The sequence below is a fragment of the Leguminivora glycinivorella genome, chromosome Z (assembly GCF_023078275.1).
Source record: "Leguminivora glycinivorella isolate SPB_JAAS2020 chromosome Z, LegGlyc_1.1, whole genome shotgun sequence".
Lineage (NCBI taxonomy): Eukaryota > Metazoa > Arthropoda > Insecta > Lepidoptera > Tortricidae > Leguminivora > Leguminivora glycinivorella.
In genome coordinates, this window is record NC_062998.1 from 15,885,805 (window position 1) to 15,907,352 (window position 21,548).

The following is a 21,548-nucleotide window of genomic DNA, read 5'->3' on the forward strand; positions in this document are numbered from 1 at the left end:
TTAGCCTTGGTGTATTCGGTAGCGGAATACTGTGCACCCGTCTGGTTAGGAAGCGCACATGTGACGAAGATTGATACCAAGCTGAACTACACGATGCGATGTATCTCGGGTACCATAAGGTCCACTCCTACGCATTGGTTGCCGACACTGTGCCATATAGCCCCACCACACCTGCGCAGGAAATGTGCACTGAAAAGAGAGGCTGCCAAAATTGCGTCTGCAACCTCACTACCAGTTCATGCAGAGTTTTGCTACCCACCTCATCAGCGACTGAAATCCCGAAACCCGTCATGTGTAGCTGCCCAGAGACTCCAGGGCTTTGACATCCGTGAGACGTGGAAAGAAGAATGGACCGCTGCGGACTCATGTTCAGGAATCGTGGACCCCACACTCCAGCTCCCAGGGTTTGACCTTCCCGGAAAACTATGGTGCCGTCTTAACAGAATCAGAACGGGCCATGGTCGTTGCAATTATACCTTGCACAAGTGGGGTTGGCAGGATTCAGCCTTGTGCGAATGCGGCGCGATCCAAACCATGGACCACATCATCGAATGCTGCCTTCTGCACTCATACACCGGGGCTAGAGAAGACCTACTGCAACTCACACCAGACGCTACCGAGTGGCTCAATTGTCTAAATGTTGACCTATAGCTTTTATATTTGTATCCTTTTTGACTGGTTTTATTGTATAAAACTTGTTATATTTGCCTATTTTCATGCCATACGATTAAATAAAATAAATAAATGTGGATCTATTATCTGTGGATTTATATTAGGTCAGCTTGTCAGCCATGATATACATTATTTTAATGTTTTAGACTGTATTAACTCGGTATATATATTTTATATGTATATATTTGTCAAAATATAAATATTTACGAATAATTTACGAGATAAAATAATATTTTATTTTCTATTACTGTACTAAAAAATTAGACTGTACAAAAAATTAATGGAAGTCAATATAGCCAATATAAGAAATAACAGAAATGTATTTTCTTTTCTGACGTTACCTTATCTGTGCACGGCCATTTTGTTTTTAGTCTGTAGCTTTCTTTTTCTTTCAAAACTGACCCTCGAACTGAGGTATGTCGTCCGGAGTTCTTGTAAAATAATCTTTAAATATCAAATCAATTTCTGTTTATTTTGTTTCAAAAATAGAGTATTAACAACGTTTTATATCGTGTCTGTTGCGTTGTGTCCTTATTTTCTTTGTTTTAAGGTGATTTTACATTTTAGGCGACATTAATCATGGGTCGTGTGATTCGTGCCCAGCGTAAAGGTGCCGGTTCGGTCTTCGTTTCTCACACCAAGAAGAGGAAAGGAGCGCCTAAACTCCGCTCCTTGGATTACGCTGAACGACATGGTTACATTAAGGGAGTAGTAAAGGTAAGAATGTTTTCATACTTATTGTTATCATACGTCAGCGATATTTTAAATGAATTTCACGGCACCTTAACCTTCTTCTGGTTCAGATACAACATGCTTAAATCGTGTAACTGTTATATGTACAATGGCATTGTTTTGGCATTATATTTCATGATCAAGACATAACCTCTCTAAACTGATCAAACCTCATGTGTGGCCATGTAACCTCTCATCGAGTATGATGAAACTTTAGTAGGAGACCGACTTTTACTCAGTCTCTTGATTAGTATTTATTGTTAATTGCTAAATTTGAATATTACTTCATGAGACTTTTAAACTTGTTCTATTGCTTTAAACATCCCCTAAATGTATTAAGGGTTTGCCTTATATGTTTGACTTAAAGCTTTTATCATCTAGATAATTATTGTGTTAATTAACTTGTATTGTGCCTTCATGAGCTTACTGTGGCCTTCATGAGCGTACCATGCTGTCTATGATATTTATTTAATTTGAGGTCCAATTGTACAAACTAACATTGATATTTGGCTATCCGCAGTAAAATATTATATATTCTGATCTAATAAAAGCAAATTTAATGGTAACAGTTGGGTTAGTGCAACAAGTGTGGTGTGTGTATGTTTGCAAAATCCTCAAACAAGCCTCTGCTAGGGCATAGAACCAAAATAATGGTTTTATGGGTATATCACTTAAAATAATAGAATATAAATGTGTCGCTTAACTTCAAACCTGGGTAAATCCATTCTGCTTTGAGGTTGAATATATAAAAAATATAATATGATCTGAAAAATAATCAACCTTATAGCAGAATGGATTTACCCAGTTTTGAAGTTAATCGACACAAATGATGTTCAAAAGTTCAACTGTTTGCCGTTTTATTAAAATTATTATTCACACTCATGTGGCTAAGCCATGTTAACCATGTGCACCTGGTTGTCTTATAAGTTCTATTAAAATAGGAACTAGAATCACGTTTGTAGGTCGCTGAAATGATTTCTGCTGGTTGGTTTACATAGTTATTGTTATATCAATGTCATCATCTTCTTTGTGCTATTCCGCTATTCGCCATGGCTCATGGGATAGTCCACTTTGACAGCTAATCCTAAGAATTTTGAAGGCACTAGTTTTATGAAAATGACTGTCATGTGGCTTTCAACCTCATCATTGTCAATTTAAATATGCATATTTTCATTCTCACAGCTTTTTTTGCTTAGTTTATGATGCCATTGCTAGTGACATAGGCCACATTCCAAAGCAACTTTGAAACAGAAGGAGTTTTATTAAATATGTAATTTGTTTTTGTAATCAAATAATAAAAAAAATTTAGTATATGGTGACTTTGCAGCAAATGCGAAAGAATATTCATACCACTTTGTTAACCTTAATGACAAATCTAGTTCAATTACATTTCACACACTTGCAAGACAAAAAAACTGTGATTATTAATTTAAAATTAGTTAGTGGTGTTCAGAAAAGTGTGTTGATGGAACTGAACATGCCAAGAATATTTTTACTAAAGTCAGCAATGTGCTTAAACCTTTTATAAATACAGTGTAAACTCCATGTAACGTCACTCGATTTAATGGTACACTCTCTAAAGCGTCGAAACCAATTGACTTTGGTTGGTTTAGCTTGTCTACCATACAATGATACACTCTACATAGCATCACACCCACTCTCAATAACGGCATTAACGGCAACAATTAAGTAATAAAAAAATTCAGTCGAATTGAGAACCTCCTCCTTTTTTGAAGTCGGTTAAAAATACCTTTTAATTTGCTAAAATTAGAAAAACTGTGCAGCTGTGTAAGTTCTTTAGTCCCTTTGTTATCCTAGCCGGCAATAAACTCGACGTCGTCATCAAGCATCCCGAACTTTCTAAAAAATTGGTTCTTTTGTTTACAAATTGGGATTGCTTCCACATGTAGGATGTTTTTGACCATTACTAACGTATATTACTACTAAGACTATTCTGAAATAAACTTCTAATTCAGATTTTTCTTCTCTCCACTTAACGGCAACTCTCTAAAACACCTAAAATGCACAGTTCCTTCAGTGCCGTTATATAGAGTTTACACTGTATTTAAAATACATTTTATATATAATTTGTTCTTGATGAAGTAATTGTACTTGGTTGTTCCATATTTAATGTAGAATCTTTATTTTAATATATCTTTGCTCCAAGCACATGTCTGAAAATATTGAGAATACTAGCTCGCCGACAATAATATATAGTTATTTGAAAGTTAATGTATATTTTGTTAATTAGGATATCATCCATGACCCCGGTCGTGGTGCTCCCCTGGCAGTGGTCCACTTCCGTGACCCCTACAAGTTCAAGACCCGCAAGGAGCTGTTCATCGCTCCCGAGGGCCTGTACACTGGCCAGTTTGTTTACTGTGGAAAGAAGGCTACCCTTGAAGTTGGTAAGTAATGCTGAAGTGTTACTAGCTGAATATTATTGAATTATTATAATAATAAGAAGGACGGTACGGTCGACATTTTGTCGGGCATGCCGCCGTCCCGGAGAGTCACTCAGGCATATCATCAGAATGTAAAAAAATAGGTAGTGCAATGTATTTAAATACAAAATGCAAATACTTTGGTTTTTTACCTATTTCAAATAAAAATACAAAATAGTTTTACAAAAAGGTATTTGAAATACAAAATGCAAAATAGGTATTTTCAAAATACCTTTATTCAAATAAAATCCTTTTTTGACATAAGGTAAAACTTTTATTTTAAAGATGTGTTTAAAACACAGAATCACCAGAGAGCCCAGAAACCTGGCTCTATAAAATTAGCACGTTAAAAAGTGAAGCCAAAATTTACTGTTTCCATGTCTTTTACCTAATATTATAAAAATCGAATGAAAGAGTTATATTGCAATATGTATGAAATATAAAAAAAAATGCTAAAATAATGGTAATATTAATTAAGTATAATACATTACAGCTATACTAAATAGGAATGCCTAAAGTCATTACATTAGGTATACGAGTCATATGGATTTTCCCCGATTTTTCGATGTTCATGGTCAGGGTGCTTAGGGATCTTGCAAACAAATCGCTTACTATTTATTGAACCTTAATTATTATAGGAACCACTATGTTGGCAGCACTGAAAATAAGTGTAATAATTTGTAAAACATAAATTAAGCGCTTCCGAACGTGTTGTCCCGGTCAGTACATAACTTTATTTAGGCAGACAAAGAAAAAATAGAATACGCGCTCGGTACCATCTATCTTACGTCAAAAAGTGACAAAAAGCATTTTGTATTTTGAAATGGTAGAAAATGCAAAATACTTGTACTAAAAAGTATTTCAAATAAAATACAAAATAGTTTTAGATAAAAGTATTTAAAATACAAAATAGGTATTTTGTATTTCCATTTGAAATGCTTTATTTCAAATAGTTAACATCTCTGCATATCATTTCCGGTTGTTCTCATCTTGCTAACGGCGAGTACTTGCACAGACATAATCTCCTAGCCAGGATTATTCACCAGCAACTTGCTCTTCAATACGGCCTTGTGGACCGCGAAGTACCGTACTACAAGTACTTGCCTGCGCCAGTTCTTGAAAATGGTCGTGCCACGCTCTATTGGGATCGATCTATTATCACTGACGACTATTGTAGCCAATAAGCCTGACATTGTGATAATAGATCGACCGCAACGCCGGGCCGTGCTCGTTGACATCACCATCCCCCATGATGAGAATCTCGTGAAAGCCGAGAAGGACAAGTCCAGTAAGTACCTAGACTTGGCTCACGAGATAACCGCCATGTGGGATGTTGATTCAACGATCATTGTTCCGATAGTCGTTTCAGCGAACGGTCTCATAGCGAAGAGTCTGGAAGTCTGGACCAACATTACAGTTTATAAATTTTAGTTTTACATTTAATATTCAATATCTGGGCGACCGAACCGAGCGAATTCTATTTTAATTTTAATATATCACGTCTTTAGATAAAAAAAAAAACTCTTATACATAAATACAAAAACAAAAAAAAAAGACAAAAAACAAAAACTTAATTTCTGGCCGGGATTCGAAACCCTAACACCTACGATCTATCTGCGTACATTAGACCGACCTCGTACGACTGAGCTAAGCGGAATCTATGCGCGCGCGGCGAAATTATAAGGACCATATTTTACGTTTACAAACGCGAAAGAAAAACTCATGAAAACTCGAAAATTCGCATTTTCCGGGATCTAAGGCTACGACGCTAGATCGATTTTTCACCCCCGAAAACCCCCACATAACAAATTTCAGCGAAATCGTTAGAGCGGTTTCCGAGATCGTCGGTATATATAAATAAATAAATATACAAGAATTGCTCGTTTAATAGTATAAGATAAGATATTTTGGTTTTAGACAACATCGATTTGGTCTGTTTGCCGTTTGGCAAAGGCCTCTTCCATCCCTTTCCATTTTTCCCTGTATCTCGCCAATCTGGTCCAGTCTCCCCGCGAACTTTACTATTTCATCTTCCCATGTCATTTTTGGTGGTCCTTGCTTTCTTTTTCGGCCTTTTAGGAACCACCATACGATTCTTTTGCTCCACTTTTCTTTGCTCCTGATCATATGTCCTGTGTATTTTTTAAATCAGGTTAAGAGAATAGAAGGTCACTCACTACATTGACATCATCTTTATATGCAGTAAAAACCCAACTTGGAGCTTCATTCTGGGTACAACATGATGACCTTAACTTACCTACTCTGAATTGTCTATGACGACACAAGAGGCTCTTTCTGAAGTTAAAACTGTACAAATCATAGGGAAAAGCACTCAAATTTCAGTTAGTGATTCTATTGGTCTTTCCCAGGAAATGTGATGCCTGTTGGAGCTATGCCTGAGGGTACCATTGTGTGCAACTTGGAAGAGAAGATGGGTGACCGAGGCCGGCTGGCTCGTGCCTCAGGCAATTTTGCCACAGTCATCGGACACAATCCCGATGCCAAGAGGACCAGAGTTAAGCTGCCCTCTGGAGCTAAGAAAGTTCTGCCCTCTAGCAACAGAGGCATGGTTGGTGAGTACTCCTTTTATTATTTTATAAAATATGTTGTAGGCTTTTGCTTATTAAATTTAATAAGGCTTGTGATATTTTGTTAAATTGAACTACCATAATTTAAAATTAACTTTTAAAACATTTGCTAAAAATGTTTGTAATAATATATAATCATTTATAATATAAAGCCTTAAAATAACATTGAAGAAAGGTATAATTTGCTTTAAAAATGTAACATTAAATTTCTTAGTCCATAAAACACATAATAATTATTTAATTAAGTGCAACATCCACGCAAAATATAAAAATAAAATACATTGGATATTCTTTCTGTAAGTAGTTAACTTTTTCGTACATGATGACTTTTACTTACCTACTCTGAATATGTTAATGATTACACAGAGGCTCTTTCTGAAGATATATTAACATGCTAAAACAGTCTTAGTATTCAAAGATAAGTTCTAAATAATTTATTAATTTGTCAGGAATCGTCGCTGGTGGCGGTCGTATCGACAAGCCCATCCTGAAGGCCGGCCGCGCCTACCACAAGTACAAGGTGAAGCGTAACTGCTGGCCGTACGTGCGTGGTGTTGCCATGAACCCTGTGGAGCATCCTCACGGTGGTGGTAACCATCAACATATTGGTGAGTATCACAATTTTTATGTTACAATAACCTTTTGAACACTAAGAACGCCGCACTCTTTGTGACAAATTGTTATGGCAGTGTCAAGAATAGAGATGGGCCGAATATGGACTTTGCCGAATACGAATACCGAACTTACTGAAACTTAGTAGTTCATGTGCTCTGCCTACCCCTTTATGGGATACAGGCGTGATTATAAGTATGTATGTAGATACAGTAATTTTAAACAATAATGATTCTTTTTTAACCAGTCTTTTTCAACATCTATACTTATAACAGAATTTGAATAAATTGCTGTAATTAACTATCTTTAACATTTTCACTGTGGCAATTAAATGATAATTGCTACTGAGAAAATTACAAAATTAATATTTATGAGGTGAAAATTAAGGGTAACTTTTAATAATTATAAATATTTATAATACACACTAATAAATTTTTGTCCGTTTAATTATCGCCTTTATAAGGCTTACACGTTTAACACGTTACATTGTAATTGTTTTTGGCGTCTAGAAGTAGAGTTCATTAGAACAATTTATTTGCAGGTAAGGCGTCGACTGTCAAGAGAGGTACATCGGCTGGTCGCAAGGTCGGTCTCATCGCCGCCCGCAGAACCGGCAGGATCCGTGGTGGCAAGACAGATACGAAGAAGGAGGCGTAAACAGGGAGACAAAGAAGACTTTGAAAATAAACAGAAAATCACATTTTGACTTTTTCTTATAACACCAATATTTTACCTACTTATCTTCACGTAACACTTTAAAACGCATATTTGTAGCCAAGGCTACAAATGAAATAACATAATTTGGTAGTGTGCGTGTGGATTGAGTGAGCACCTTCCGAAAATAAAAAATAATAATTTGGTAAACTATTGTCAATTTCCATTTTAGACTGATGTGTCAACTCAGTCTCCAATGCAATGTGTAATAATTTTACTTATTATGCATTAGCTCCATTAGCGAAGTAATGGGGATTTTGCCTGTATAACACTTGTCAGAATTACAAAACTACCCGTATTATTCTCATCCTGTTTTGGTTCCTTGTTTGTGCTAGACCAATAAAACACCTCTTATACAGAAATGTATATTATACCTCTGTTGAGAGTTATTTTTAGTATTTCGCATAAGACGCGGTTTCTACCTGAGCGGCCCCATGGTTTAACAGTTGTTTTCCCCACACCAACTGGTAAAGGCTTACTGTGCTATTCGAAAACAGATAGCAAAATTGCATTTTATCCACAAGAGTGCAAAGTAATTTCATACAAATTTTAACTTGATGTCTTAAGCTGGTAGAATTTACCTATAAATGATGATCCTTTGATTTAGTTAGATGTTTAGTCAGTATTTAGTTCGTGTTGGTGTGGTGAAAAAAATTGTGTTTCACTCGGCGGCAAAGTTTGTTTAACCTTCGTGTCTTGAAACCCTCGCAACGCTCAAGTTTCCACTTTTTGAACCACTCTACGCTCGCGGTTCAATATTGGAATCTTTCGCTTGCTCGGGTATCAATATTGGCACGTGCCGTTAAACAACTACTTTGCCCCCTTGTAAATAAATAAATAAATATTATATAGGACATTCTTACACAGATTGACTGAGGACCACGGTAAGCTCAAGAAGGCTTGTGTTGTGGGTACTCAGACAACGATATATATATAATATATAATAAATACTTATATACTCGTATATAGAAAACATCCATGACTCAGGAACAAATATTTGTGCCCATCACACAAATAAATGCCCTTACCGGGATTCGAACCCGGAACCGCGGCGTAGCAGGCAGGGTCACAACCGACTGCGCCAGACTCGGTCGTCTTGTAAAACAAATAACTATTGTACCGTTGTAAATTGGGGTGGCCGAGACAAGGGAGAGTTATATTGCAAACAAAACTACAAAATGTATCCCATTATATTTATGATAATAATAATCGTTCTACATGTAGGCACGTAACAATGTTAGCTCTCGTATGTGTTATACTCGTATGTGTTGAGAAACTGAAGTCACACGTCAACGTTACGAGCGAAGTTTCCACTATTCACGCATAGTCAGGAGGCAAAACAGGTAAATATTATTTTTAACTTTTGACTATTTGTGTGTATTTATTACAAAGAAATGAAAAATATTCTAAAATGAATATTTTTCATTTTTATTAGTCACTCCATCAACGCTGAAATCAGAAATCTCCAATTCACTGTCATCTCTTTCAGCGTTATGTTTTGGTTTCACTACGCTTATGTGTTTATGGCTCAATACTTTGGCACTGTCCGATTCGTCCAAGATTGAGCTTCCAAGACTTGTGTTGCTCCCGCCGATGTTGGAAGACTTGGTCATAGGCCCTTTCAATACGTCAACTCCTCCAAAAAGTGCGGTGGACGGTGTCTCGCTCCGACGAGCTAACTGAGCTTCTATAGTTTGCTTTAGTTCGGCTATCTTTGGACTTTGTGTGACATTCACGCGAATCTTTGTATCACTCTTTATTGGTTCATTTTCGATGCTGTAATGTAATGTTATTTTTATAAAACCCAAGCTAAAAAGAAGGGAGTCTGATGTTGCGCCAATTTATTTACGCTTATGGCATCTTAGCATTAGAGCTCTCAAACTGATGGATCGATTTCGATGCAATGATTCTTAGCTAATAAGTTGATTGAAATCGGTCCAGCAGTTTAAAGTGTGATGAATGCCTTTAAATTGTATGCACGGCACGGCATTTTGTGCTCATGAGGGTTATACTTACAATTATAAACTTGATAGTTATTATTGCCACCAAACTTACCTCGATATATCCCATTCATCGTCTCCGATGTTGATCAACCCCAGTTCGTATTTATCATCACTTTTTTCAGTTATGCTTTGTGAAGGAGACGCGCTAACTGATTTCATTTGTATAGCATCCATATCGAATAGTACTTTCTTCTTATTGAGTGACGATGTCGAAGATGCATTTTTCAAAACGCCCTTGGTTTGTTTAGGCGAAGTTTTGGCTGCTTTGTGAATCTCTAAAAGCTGTTGAATATCATGATTACTCTGAGTCACCTGTTCTTTTTTATTGATTTCTCTATCTTCGCCCCTGAACTCCAAGATGTCTGTCGCGGACTGTGTACGAATCAAATGATCGTCGTTACTGGGACTAGTGTATTTAAGAACAGTGTTACCATAGTCTGTAGTTGCTGATGAAGGTCTTCGAGCAGGGGACCTTATCAAGTTGTCTATAGACCGTACTGGCCTGCGGGGGATAGATGGATTGGTATTAGGTGGACTATCATCCGAATCACTTTCCAGGTGAGCTTGGGTTGGCAAATTAGTTTTTCTTTTGATCAGACGTGGCTTCACATTTTTATCTTCAGTTGCCGCCGTGTAGTCAATTTTCTTGTCAAATATTTCATCATCATCAGAAACAGGAGGACTCGAGTGATGAACGTTTGAAACTACTGGGGATTCAGGCGGAGTCTTTAGCAATCTCAGAGCTTTTTTTGCAAATTCAGACTTTGAGCTCTTGTGTTCACTCTTAGATTTTACCTCTTTATTTTTCACCAAAGATAATGCCTTACTTTTAACATTTGATATCATGGAACTCAAACTAAATGCTTTAGTTAAAGCATTAGGAGCCGCCATATTGTTTTCGGACGTAACGTCTCCCTTTTTACTAGAAGCATCTGAATCCAAATATGCCATGATAGTGTATCTTACTTGTTCGTAAGCAGGATATTTCTGAAAAGTGTACAAAAGGTATAAATAAGTGAACAAGTAGGAAATCCGCATTGAGCGGTGATACATTACAGTACACCGACATTAATACCTACTCGCACATGTATGGCGTATGGCCCTTTCAATTTCCGATATGTGTAGTTTCGTAATGTTACGTATCGCTATAGTGCGGTAAATATGCACAATTATTTAATATATTTGTAACTACAGCAACGTGCGAAATGATAATTACCTTCGTTTTTACTTCTAATTGCTGTTGTAATTGTGCTTTCTGTTTTTGAAAAACATTCTGGCTTAGTCTACTCTTGAGTGGGTCCACGCCGGCTTGTACCAGTCTGCTGTTAACTTCTTCTGTAATTTTAGCGCGAACCACCTTTAGGGGGCTAAAATCAGCAGTTGTTAATATATGTGTTGGTAACTAAAAGAAAAGTGGACCGCTCCGCCAACCTTGGAAAGTTGAGACTAGTTACTTTGAGTGCAGAGGGCTACACAGACGGTCGTCCACTTTCCTCTTAATTATGCAAAGTTTCGAACAAATTATTATGCTGATACCTAACAAATGGTACAGACTACAGATGTAGTGTGAAAAGAGTTTGTTTCGTATTTCTCCGGAATCGTTGATGCTAGTTCAGTCAATGTCAGTACATCCTGTACTCAGACTGACTGAAATAGCATGACACGTTCGTACGTTTCCGTAACAATACGAAGGCAAATCTTTTCGCACTACATCTCTATGTCTTACCTTCCCGGTGTAAGTATAGGGCCGTTTTGTTGCTTCATAATCAAATGCGGAGATGATTTTGCTTGTTCCTTCTGATGCGATGGCTCTTTCTTTGTCTTTTTTTGTTTCTGGGCAACTATTCTCTTGTCATTGGTTTTCTTACTGGAGAAAGATTTGGACTTATTTATTTCTGTGTTCGTTTTCTTTGACGGTGGTGTCTTATCCTCGTTTTGATTCAAGTATTTCTTCATGTGTGCTTTTGATGCAGACTTATCTCTTAATGTGTTGGTAGCTGTCTTATTATCGACAAACCTTTCAGAACTAGACCCATCAGATGTAGAACTCGAGTCCATGTTTAGTAGTTCCTGAGCTTTGCGATGTAGTTGTTCTAAACTATTATGCTTCACAGCTGAATTTGGTGAGGTAATCTTTTTTGGTTCGTCTAATGGATCTGTATCATCACTTTCTTCTTGTACATTGGAAACCTGGAGCCCGAATTAAAATATAGTTTCAGTAACATAAGTAATAAAATAACAGGCAACATCCTATGTAAATATAACAACGTTCGTAACATAATATATTAGATAGTTACCGAACCGCCATCTGAGGAGCCGCCGGTGTGTGTCTGGCGCAGGCGTTCCTTCAGCAGAGCCTCCAGTTGTCCCGCTCGCTGGCGCTCTGCCTCGGCGGCTGCTCTTGATTCCCGTGCTTCCTTCGCTACTTCGTTTAACTTATGGACCAGCATTTCGTACTGCTTTGATTGAGCTTCGTCTCTTCGCACCCAGTGTAACATTTGTTCCTCAATCACTGTTTTACGTTCCATGTCATCATTGTCACTTTTCATTTTCTGAAAACAAAGTAAACTATAGTGACCTCCCATTCGACTGTTAGATTATTCTGGGAACAAAGTTCAACCATTCATCCATTAAGATATAAATGCTTAAATAGTAAAATAATATTTATTTAATATTTATATTTACTGTTTCAGTTAGCGCCTGTTGCAATGATAGTATTTCCGCACCCTGGTCTTTTATTGTCTTATGTAGTTGTGCTATTATTGTTTTTTCACTTTCATCAGGTTTTTCAACTTCCTTCACTTTAAAACTATTTAATGTTTCGAAAATTTGATTACGTAGCAAGTCGATCTCTTTAGTGTGGTTAGCTTGTTCCGTCTTTTTCCATTCTTCTAGCTTTTTCAAGACATCATCGTTATTAGCATACACCCCAACATCTCTCATTTCTTTAGATTTATCATTTTTTCTCTCATTACCTTTTATCACTTCGCTGTCTATCAAAACTTTATTATTATTAGTGATTAATATTTCCATTTCTTTAATTTTCAGTTTTAGCTGGTTTATCTCTTCATTGAGCTTAATATTTTCATTACCAATTGTGTTAACTTGTGTGACTTCAGTTTCTTTCACGTCTCTTTCTGGAGGTTCATCTATGAGGTTCGCATGTCTCCTTGAAATATGACTTTTAAGGTAAAGTTGGTTCAGAAAAACTTTATCACAAAAGCGACATTTGTTATACTGTGGGACTTCGCCACTGGCAGTCGACGGGAAGATGTCTGCTTTATTTGTGAGGGTTTTTAATATCATTGCCGCAATATTATCGTTCCCATAAGGAAGAAGGGGTTTGTACTGAGGTTTTCCTTTTCTTCGTGTCTTTCTAAGTTCGTCTTCTTTTTCGTGCAAATCTTTCTTCGTGTTAGCAAGTTCCTGTAATTAATAAATTATGTATTATGACATGATATTTCTTACTTACAAAATATTCATCATTGTTTAAGATGAGTAAAGTTTTCCTCTCTCATCTTAAGAAGAGTCGATTACGACGATTACATTTTAGGCTAAATAAGATGTAAAGGCATTGTAAATTATTAAAAACCGGCCAAGAGCGTGTCGGGCCACGCTCAGTGTAGGGTTCCATAGTTTTCCGTATTTTTCTCAAAAACTACTGAACCTATCAAGTTCAAAATAATTTTTCTAGAAAGTATTTATAAAGTTCTACTTTTGTGATTTTTTTCATATTTTTTAAACATAATTATGGTTCAAAAGTTAGGGGGGGCACACTTTTTTTTCCTTTAGGAGCGATTATTTACGAAAATATTAATATTATCAAAAAAAGATTTCAGTAAACCGTTATTCATTTTTAAATACCTATCCAACAATATATCACACGTTGGGGTTGGAATGAAAAAAAAACAGTCCCCATTTTACATGTAGGGGGGGTTCCCTAACAAAACATTTTTTTCCACTTTTTATTTTACCACTTTGTCGGCGTGATTGATATACATATTGGTACCAAATTTCAGCTTTCTAGTGCTAACGGTCACTGAGATTATCCGCGGACGGACGGACGGACGGACAGACAGACATGGCGAAACTATAAGGGTTCCTAGTTGACTACGGAACCCTAAAAAGTTGACGAAATAGGACATAGGATTTTGGACGATGCGGCATGCGACAGTCCATAGATCGTCTCGTCAGCTATCTGGGCTGGGTACGGGCTTGACCGGTTTTGGTAAGTGGTAATTATAGAACCTGTGCGAGCGTATCTAGCTCCTGCCGCAGCACAAACACGCTGCGGTCGAGGTAGTGCCGGCAGAACTGCTGATACTCCACGGCCAGCTGAGCCAAGCGGAACAGTTTCACCACACCTTCGTCGAGTATTCGGACGTCAAATTCTGACTCCAACACGCAGTCCAAAATCTAATAAACAAGACAGTTCTTTTAAAACTGAATTTTAATATTTTATTTTATTGAAGGTTTTAATGAGCAATTCCTGAATAGTTTGTTCATTTCGACCACGTCTCCGATTTTGATAAAAATTGGTAGGCTGATAGAGTCCATGATGCTGAGCAAGATCCTCTAGGTTTCCCAAAATGTCCTAGGTTGTTTGTATGAAACCTTCCTTTTTTGTTACCAGATTTCTATACATTTTCGGTACTGTACTGACTATTCTGAAACTATTCGGGAATTGCTGAAATATTGTAAAGTAGGCCAAACTTAAGCCAAGGGCCAAGCCTTTGCTAACTTGCTCCTTAGATCTTGTACACTCCTTTTTGCTGCGTTAAGGTGGTTCGCTTTCCATACAAAAAGCCGCTCCCATTTATTTAGTCACCGCATACTACAACTAAATAAAAATATGCGCATACATCTACTTTACATTATCCATTGTCGCGGTATTAAATGAAATACATTGTTTCATACAGAAATCATGGACAAATCCATGTGGATTTTTTATTAATTTTACGTAAATGTGCGTGCCAAATTTTGTGTACAGACAGACACAGAGCCGTCATATTTCGCGCATTTTTAGTTGACATTGTCATCAGTGACACTTGGCTCTTGACAAGTAATTATTTAAAGTTAAAGATATTAGTTTAGTTAATTCAAGCAGCCGGCGTATCATGCTTACAATTTAATATATTGATAAGACAACTGTCACTCTCACACTGACATACTTGCCAAAGCGTGACGGATGCTTTATCCACGTGGATAAGTGATAAAATTGGAATCATAATACGCCGGCATACTCAGAAATAATGACGCATTTTGTCAATAAAGATACATATCGTGAATTTCGACACTGCTAGTGTAAATCGAAATGGCGTCTCGGTCAAATTACTGACTAATATGATGCAGCAGATCCCGAGTTCCATTCCGAAGTTTTTTTTAATCATTTGAACTTTTTTTGAATTTATTAAGTTTTTTATATATTTTTTAAAGGAATATTTAACTATATTGCTGTATTATTTTTTATTTTCATACAATAATATAATACAATCCTTTACTATGCCTGGTAGATTATCTTTGGTGAAACAACGAATTCTTCCACTTCGATTATAGAGAGTAATTTGACATTATTATTTATATTTAAATTAATATATGTATAGCCTAATTTCGTCGGAAACTGCGTGTTATGTAATGGCGTCGTTGGTGAACAGTCGTCTGTCACGCCGTGAAGCTGCGTTCGAATCCCGGGTTTCTATCAACTTTTTGTATTTTTTTGGATATAAATTTCGTATTTTTTTATTGACCGAGCAAGAAGGGAGAGCCGAAGGTATCAATTTTATCTTAGAGAACGTATTGATTCTTTATTCTCATTTTGATTTTCCATTTATTTAGTTAAGATATAAAACATAACTTTTAATACCCTCGGTCAATATAATATTTTTTTCGAAATTACTCGTTAGATAAAAAAGACAGAAGTCCACTTGAGTTTTTAAAGCATTACGTTACTCAGTTAACTATTGCATTTTCATTTACTAATTTAAGATTTCAAAAGCGATTTTAATACCCTTGCTCAATCGAAAATAAACAATTAGAAAAAAAAAATCATTTGAATCACAAAACCACGCATTTAGGAAACTAAAATGTATCTATACATTTTAGAAATTTTTAAAATATCTGAGTAGGATAATTATGTTAAAAATTCTGAGTTGGAAGAACCCAAAAATTATTACGATTCAAGAGAATAGGTTTTTAATCTTTTTTGTGGAAAACGCTCAGTATTTACTGTACATATAACATTTATGTATAATAATAAAACAAAAAAAAGAGAAAAAGTCCTGGATACGAACCCACTCCACTTCCATGCAAATCATGCAATGCCACGTATTTACCGCAATGCTATTTAAACAAGCTGTCGCCGCGTGAAATTATCGACTAGAAGGAATACAAAAACACTGTTTGCATGTGTGAGTGGTACTTAAAAATAGTGTAAAATAGTCAATTTGTTTACATTAAGGGAATTTACGGTACAATGACAAGTTTAATGTTTGTTTTAATACGTCAATTTTAATATTAAATGTTCGCGAAGCATACTTGAAAGTATATAAATGCCTGTACGACTTCACAAAAAAAATAAAACTGGTAATTTGCAGATGTAACGCCATCTAACACAGCCTGAGCTTCGCGTAACCTAGGCGAACCACCTTAAGTACACAGAGTGTACAAGTTTCTAATGGGTTGGCAACGCGCATGTGACACTCTTTGAGTTGCAGGCGTCCATAGGTTACGGTGACCGCTTTCCATCAGGCGGACCGTATGCTCGTTTCACGGGCCGATTTTTGAGTCTCACGCGTTCGAATTCCGAAAATTGTCACTGAAAATAATAAGCAAGTCACCGTTTTCAACCGGTATTTTAGTGACAAAATCCCGTATGCGAGATTCAAAAATCGCCCTCCTGCTCGTTTGCCACCGACGTAGTATAAAAAAAAAACAAATTAAGCACTGGTTCGAGTACCAATAGTACCATTTATATTATATGTGACTGTAAATCTGTGTGATGTAAATCTTTGTTACCGTGAAATATGCCAACATTGCCCACTTTACGAAAAATTGCAAATATTTTTTAAAGTTCTATGAGTGTCTGTGTGAAATTTATTATCTACTGCAACTTTAAAATGATAAGAATGCATTTTTTCAGAAATATTTATTAAAAATTAATATTTAATCCCACTTTCGACTAATTTTGATTTCGGGCAAAGTTATCTGGACTTCTAGCCAACATTGCCCGCGTTGATTCATGTTCACGCAAATATCGACATTATCTAAGATGTAATAAAGACCAATACAAGGATTTGGGCAATGATGCCGTTTGCTGTAGAGATCTAACCGATACTATCGAATCTCTCATGCCACAATGGGTGGGCAATGTTAATCTGGGTTTTTTTCTCGTTTCCATACAAACCGCATTTCGCGATTTCAAAATAGGGTTGTCTGACATTTGAGATGAAATATTTTTTTTTGTTTTTAGGTAGGTAGCCAAAAGAAACATTTTTTACAGTAGGTAGGTACACATGGTGCTACTTTACCTATTTCTTTAGGCACAATTCTGGGGAAAATTCTGGAGAGACTTACCTATACAGCCTGCACTGGTGAGTCATTTAGTCAGTACTAGCTTTGCTTAGTTTGGGTCTAAGTTGATCTGTGTAAGGTGTCCCCAATGTCAATATATGAAAATTAATTGAAAATTTGTTATTATCGCTGTGTATTTCTTTTCATGTGAAAATTATAATAGGAGTTCACAGTAAATTCCACATTATTACACAATACAATGTGTCAATGGTTGTTGAAGGTTCGCTTCGCTGAGGAAAAGTGTCATGCTAATCTAGCTAGAACTAAACTGTGAAGTAAATAGTAAATTAGCAATTGGAAGATCCATGGGAGATGTAGTTAAGCTTTCCTGTGAAACGTGTAGTGTTGCGGAAAGTTCTATTTTGTTACTTGTATTAGTGAAATATTTTGCTTATTACTCTTTAAATAAACTGGCAGATTATAACGTTCGGTGCTTCGGTGTATGTCTAAAACATGTATTTATGAATAATAAAATATGTAAACATAAATAATATGCCTTTTATTTCATTACAGCGAAAACCCACAAATTATGTTTATCGATAGAATTAGTGGCGGAACCAGGGGCGGGTCCAGCTTCGTGTCCAGGGAGGGGTCACGTGGTGTATTTGTATGGTCAACCTAGGCTTCCGAGCTTCCCCCCCCCCCCTCCCCCCAATCCGCGCATGCGCTCAACCGGTTGTCAATTTTAGTTCCATTAATGTCCGTTGGACTTTGATTGAGACCGCCACTAGTATAAACGTGTGAAGGTATGTAAGGCCGGCAACCACAGATGTCATATATACCATAGATCAAGCAAACGTATCTACTTTGCGTGTCAAATGAACTCAGTGAAATCCACTGAGTTGTCCGTCTTTACTCGCAGCTTGCAGCTTTCGGGCGTCAATTTTTGTAAGTTGAAGTCAACCAAAACATGCAAAATGCCTCGTTACGTGATATTCAATTGCAACAACACAAAAATTATGAACAATCAAGAGCCTGAGACATATTTAAAATTACAGGCAAGAATCAATTTCAGTACAAAATTTGACACGCTCGGCCCCTATACAAATATATGAATTTGTTTCTTCTATCTAAATTAAGTTCTGTGCCGGCAACAGACAGTCATAGCCTCCCCACAGACGAGTCTTAATTTTCATAATCTTAAAAAAAACTTGTATGCAATCTGACAGTTCAAACTGACACTGACAAGACACTGACAGATTTGAACTGTCAGATTGCATACAAGTTTTTTTTAAGATTATGAATTTTTAAGACTGTCTGTGGGGAGCCTTAGATTTCATAATCTTAAAAAATAATAATCTTATGAAATCAGATTGAGTGCACGGATTCCCATACAATTTCGCAACTGTCCACACACAGTCTTATTTTTTAAGATTATGATTTTTTTCAGATTGATCTGACAGATTGGGAATAATTTGAATTTTAAGAATGTGTGTGGCAAGGCAGTCAATCTTATTTTATAAGATTATTATTTTTTAAGATTATGAAAATTAAGACTGTCTGTTGCCGGCCTTCGTTGGCCTTCTTCTCCTAGTGAGTATTATATTCTTTGGTGATGCCACACACTATGGCTTCCCACAGACAGTCTTAAAAATTCATAATCTTAAAAAAAAATTGTATGCAAATTGACACTGACAGATCTGATGAATTTTTAAGACTGTCTGTTGCCGGCCATAGGCACGCCACAGACAGTCTTAAAAATTCATAATCTTAAAAAAAAATTGTACGCAAATTGACACTGACAGATCTGTCAGTGTCAATTTGCATACAATTTTTTTTATGCCTATGGCCGGCAACAGACAGTCTTAAAAATTCATAATCTTAAAAAAAAATTGTATGCAAATTGACAGTGACAGATCTGTCAGTGTCAGTTTGCATACAATTTTTTTTTAAGATTATGTAAATTAAGACTCGTCTGTTGCCGGCCTAAGTCTATTTTCCACTTTCGTAATAAGTGTTCCCATATTTCTGGTGTATTTTTACACATCAACGAATTACCTTAAAAATAATGATTCGGGCAAAGATACCCTTGTAGGCAATGATGGCTTATTTCACGGTACTTGTTCCTGCACTTATAGTGCGATAACCGTAGGGATATGGCCTGATGTTTTATCATTTATCGCGCGACCATGCTTACATGCCTGATCTAATTTAGTTAAGTAGGCAATGTAGGCATACTATAGTATAGGCATATACCGATGATACGAAATTGCTTTCAACTTAAAATTGCCTAAACTTGGATATTTTTGTCAATCATCATCAGTTACATACACATACCTACAGACGAAGCAGTGGGTAGAGGCTAGTGTTTAAATAAATACACAGTTAAAGATTGCTTACGTCGTTCACATGCTGTTCTAGTAAGGCGAATTTCCGGTCTCTTGTTAAACTGTCGATATCGATTAGTCCTGCAATAGAAAGTCACTAATTTAATTTCATGTATGTAAGATATCGTTTTTACAGGATAAAACATACCTTTAAAATGAAAATTTAAAAAATCATAAAGTGAAAGAAAAGTAGGACTCGTCGGAAACTAGCACAGTAACCTATGACTAAGTCAGCCGATTGTAATGTGTTTCTCTAAAACACCCATGTGAAAGAAGTGCACATAATATCTGTTTAATTTTTTTTGAGGGGTTATTGATAAAAATGATAAAATACAAAATACCTGTGTCTGACGGACTTAGGTAAAACATAAATAAAACCGGCCAAGAGCGTGTCGGGCCACGCTCAGTGTAGGGTTCCGTAGTTTTCCGTATTTTTCTCAAAAACTACTGAACCTATCAAGTTCAAAACAATTTTCCTAGAAAGTATTTATAAAGTTCTACTTTTGTGATTTTTTTCATATTTTTTAAACATATGGTTCAAAAGTTAGAGGGGGGGGGGACGCACTTTTTTTTCCTTTAGGAGCGATTATTTCCAAAAATATTAATATTATCAAAAAACGATCTTAGTAAACCCTTATTCATTTTTTAATACCTATCCACGTTGGGGTTGGAATGAAAAAAAATATCAGCCCCCACTTTACATGTAGGGGGGGTGCCCTAATGAAACATTTTTTTCCACTTTTTATTTTTGCACTTTGTTGGCGTAATCGATATACATATTGGTACCAAATTTCAGCTTTCTAGTGCTAACGGTTACTGAGATTATCCGCGGACGGACGGACGGACGGACGGACGGACAGACAGACATGGCGAAACTATAAGGGTTCCTAGTTGACTACGGAACCCTAAAAATAGACTGATTTCGGGGTAGGTATACTTACTTATCTTATTCCAGTCTATGTGAATCCGCGGCCTATGTGTATTGAAAGCAAATCCGGTTTCTTCCGCTAATCTAGGGAAGTTGTGATGTAGTTCGTAAGAAGTTTTACACGCCATTTTAGTTTGGTTTTCCTTAGCTTACTGTACCTAATTACATTGATAAATAGTGCACTTAATAATAATTACATTTCGTACAAGACCCTTCGTAGGTCATAGTTACTGATTGTTGACTAAAAGCATTGTTGACATCCACGTTGCCTAGCAACGCCTGCAACTGCAGTAGTAAACAGCGGGGGCCAAAGATAATAGAATTTCATTGGCGGGGACTTTCAGACAAACCAATCAAAGAGCATTGAATCCAATTGAATCACTACGTATGGTTTAACCCATCGTATGCTGCAGGCACGGATGGCGTCTAGGGTGTTCGTTACGGACACATTCCATTAAACCCAATGCTGCAGGCACGGATCCGTGCGTAAAATTAGGTCATCTTTTTGCATTTTTAGGGTTCCGTACCAAATAGGTACAAAAGGAACCCTTAAGCTAGGAACACACTACGCGGACGTCCGTCGTGAATCGACCGCGGACGGGAATCTGGACAATGGAAATACACATAGCCGTGCAAACTATCGGTCGACGGACGTGGACGTGGCCTTGAGCGCATGGACGTCCGTTCGAAATCTGGCTCGCTGGATGTTTTGTTCCGTGCACACTGTTCGGTCGCGGTCGCGGTCGTTTTACGACGGACGTCCGCGTAGTATGTTCCTAGCTTTATGGCGCCGCTCTGTCCGTCTGTCACATTTATACTTATGCTATCGATTTGAAATTTGGAACAGTTATAAACATTTTGAACCTCTACAAGCTGATAGTATTATTTAAAAAATATATTAATATTAATTATAGAAAATGGCCAAAATGGAAGGGGGGCAAACTGTAAATGTCAAGTTA

The 21,548-nt window shown here is 36.7% G+C and overlaps 2 protein-coding genes across 2 annotated transcripts; one reads left to right on the forward strand and one right to left on the reverse strand.

The window, feature by feature from the left end:
- The first annotated feature begins 1,018 nt into the window (after positions 1-1,018).
- Positions 1,019-7,748, forward strand: LOC125241732 (60S ribosomal protein L8). Its single transcript, XM_048150343.1, has 6 exons — positions 1,019-1,086; positions 1,240-1,389; positions 3,656-3,812; positions 6,218-6,421; positions 6,886-7,044; positions 7,590-7,748. The coding sequence occupies exons 2-6, from the start codon at positions 1,252-1,254 to the stop codon at positions 7,703-7,705; spliced, it is 774 nt and encodes a 257-aa protein (XP_048006300.1). The 5' UTR covers positions 1,019-1,086; positions 1,240-1,251; the 3' UTR covers positions 7,706-7,748.
- A 1,223-nt stretch (positions 7,749-8,971) lies between these two features.
- On the reverse strand, positions 8,972-20,763 carry LOC125241960 (cilium assembly protein DZIP1L). Its single transcript, XM_048150676.1, has 9 exons — positions 20,603-20,763; positions 19,675-19,742; positions 14,014-14,181; positions 12,451-13,191; positions 12,063-12,317; positions 11,492-11,955; positions 10,982-11,132; positions 9,818-10,752; positions 8,972-9,538 (listed from the first exon to the last, which is right to left on the reverse strand). The coding sequence occupies exons 1-9, from the start codon at positions 20,715-20,717 to the stop codon at positions 9,169-9,171; spliced, it is 3,267 nt and encodes a 1,088-aa protein (XP_048006633.1). The 5' UTR covers positions 20,718-20,763; the 3' UTR covers positions 8,972-9,168.
- Between the last annotated feature and the right edge of the window lie 785 nt (positions 20,764-21,548).

What these genes read in the sequence shown, in the direction of transcription:
- LOC125241960 (XM_048150676.1), bottom strand. Translation starts at nt 20,717, where the DNA reads ATGGCGTGTAAAACTTCTTACGAACTACATCACAACTTCCCTAGATTA. An exon ending in AGCTAGATACGCTCGCACAG is followed by an intron (nt 13,192 to 14,013) that starts GTTCTATAATTA and finishes TATTAATTACAG; the next exon opens with GAACTTGCTAACACGAAGAA. An exon ending in AATTAGAAGTAAAAACGAAG is followed by an intron (nt 10,753 to 10,981) that starts GTAATTATCATT and finishes TACACTTTTCAG; the next exon opens with AAATATCCTGCTTACGAACA.
- LOC125241732 (XM_048150343.1), top strand. Translation starts at nt 1,252, where the DNA reads ATGGGTCGTGTGATTCGTGCCCAGCGTAAAGGTGCCGGTTCGGTCTTC. An exon ending in GAAGGCTACCCTTGAAGTTG is followed by an intron (nt 3,813 to 6,217) that starts GTAAGTAATGCT and finishes GGTCTTTCCCAG; the next exon opens with GAAATGTGATGCCTGTTGGA. An exon ending in TGGTAACCATCAACATATTG is followed by an intron (nt 7,045 to 7,589) that starts GTGAGTATCACA and finishes ATTTATTTGCAG; the next exon opens with GTAAGGCGTCGACTGTCAAG.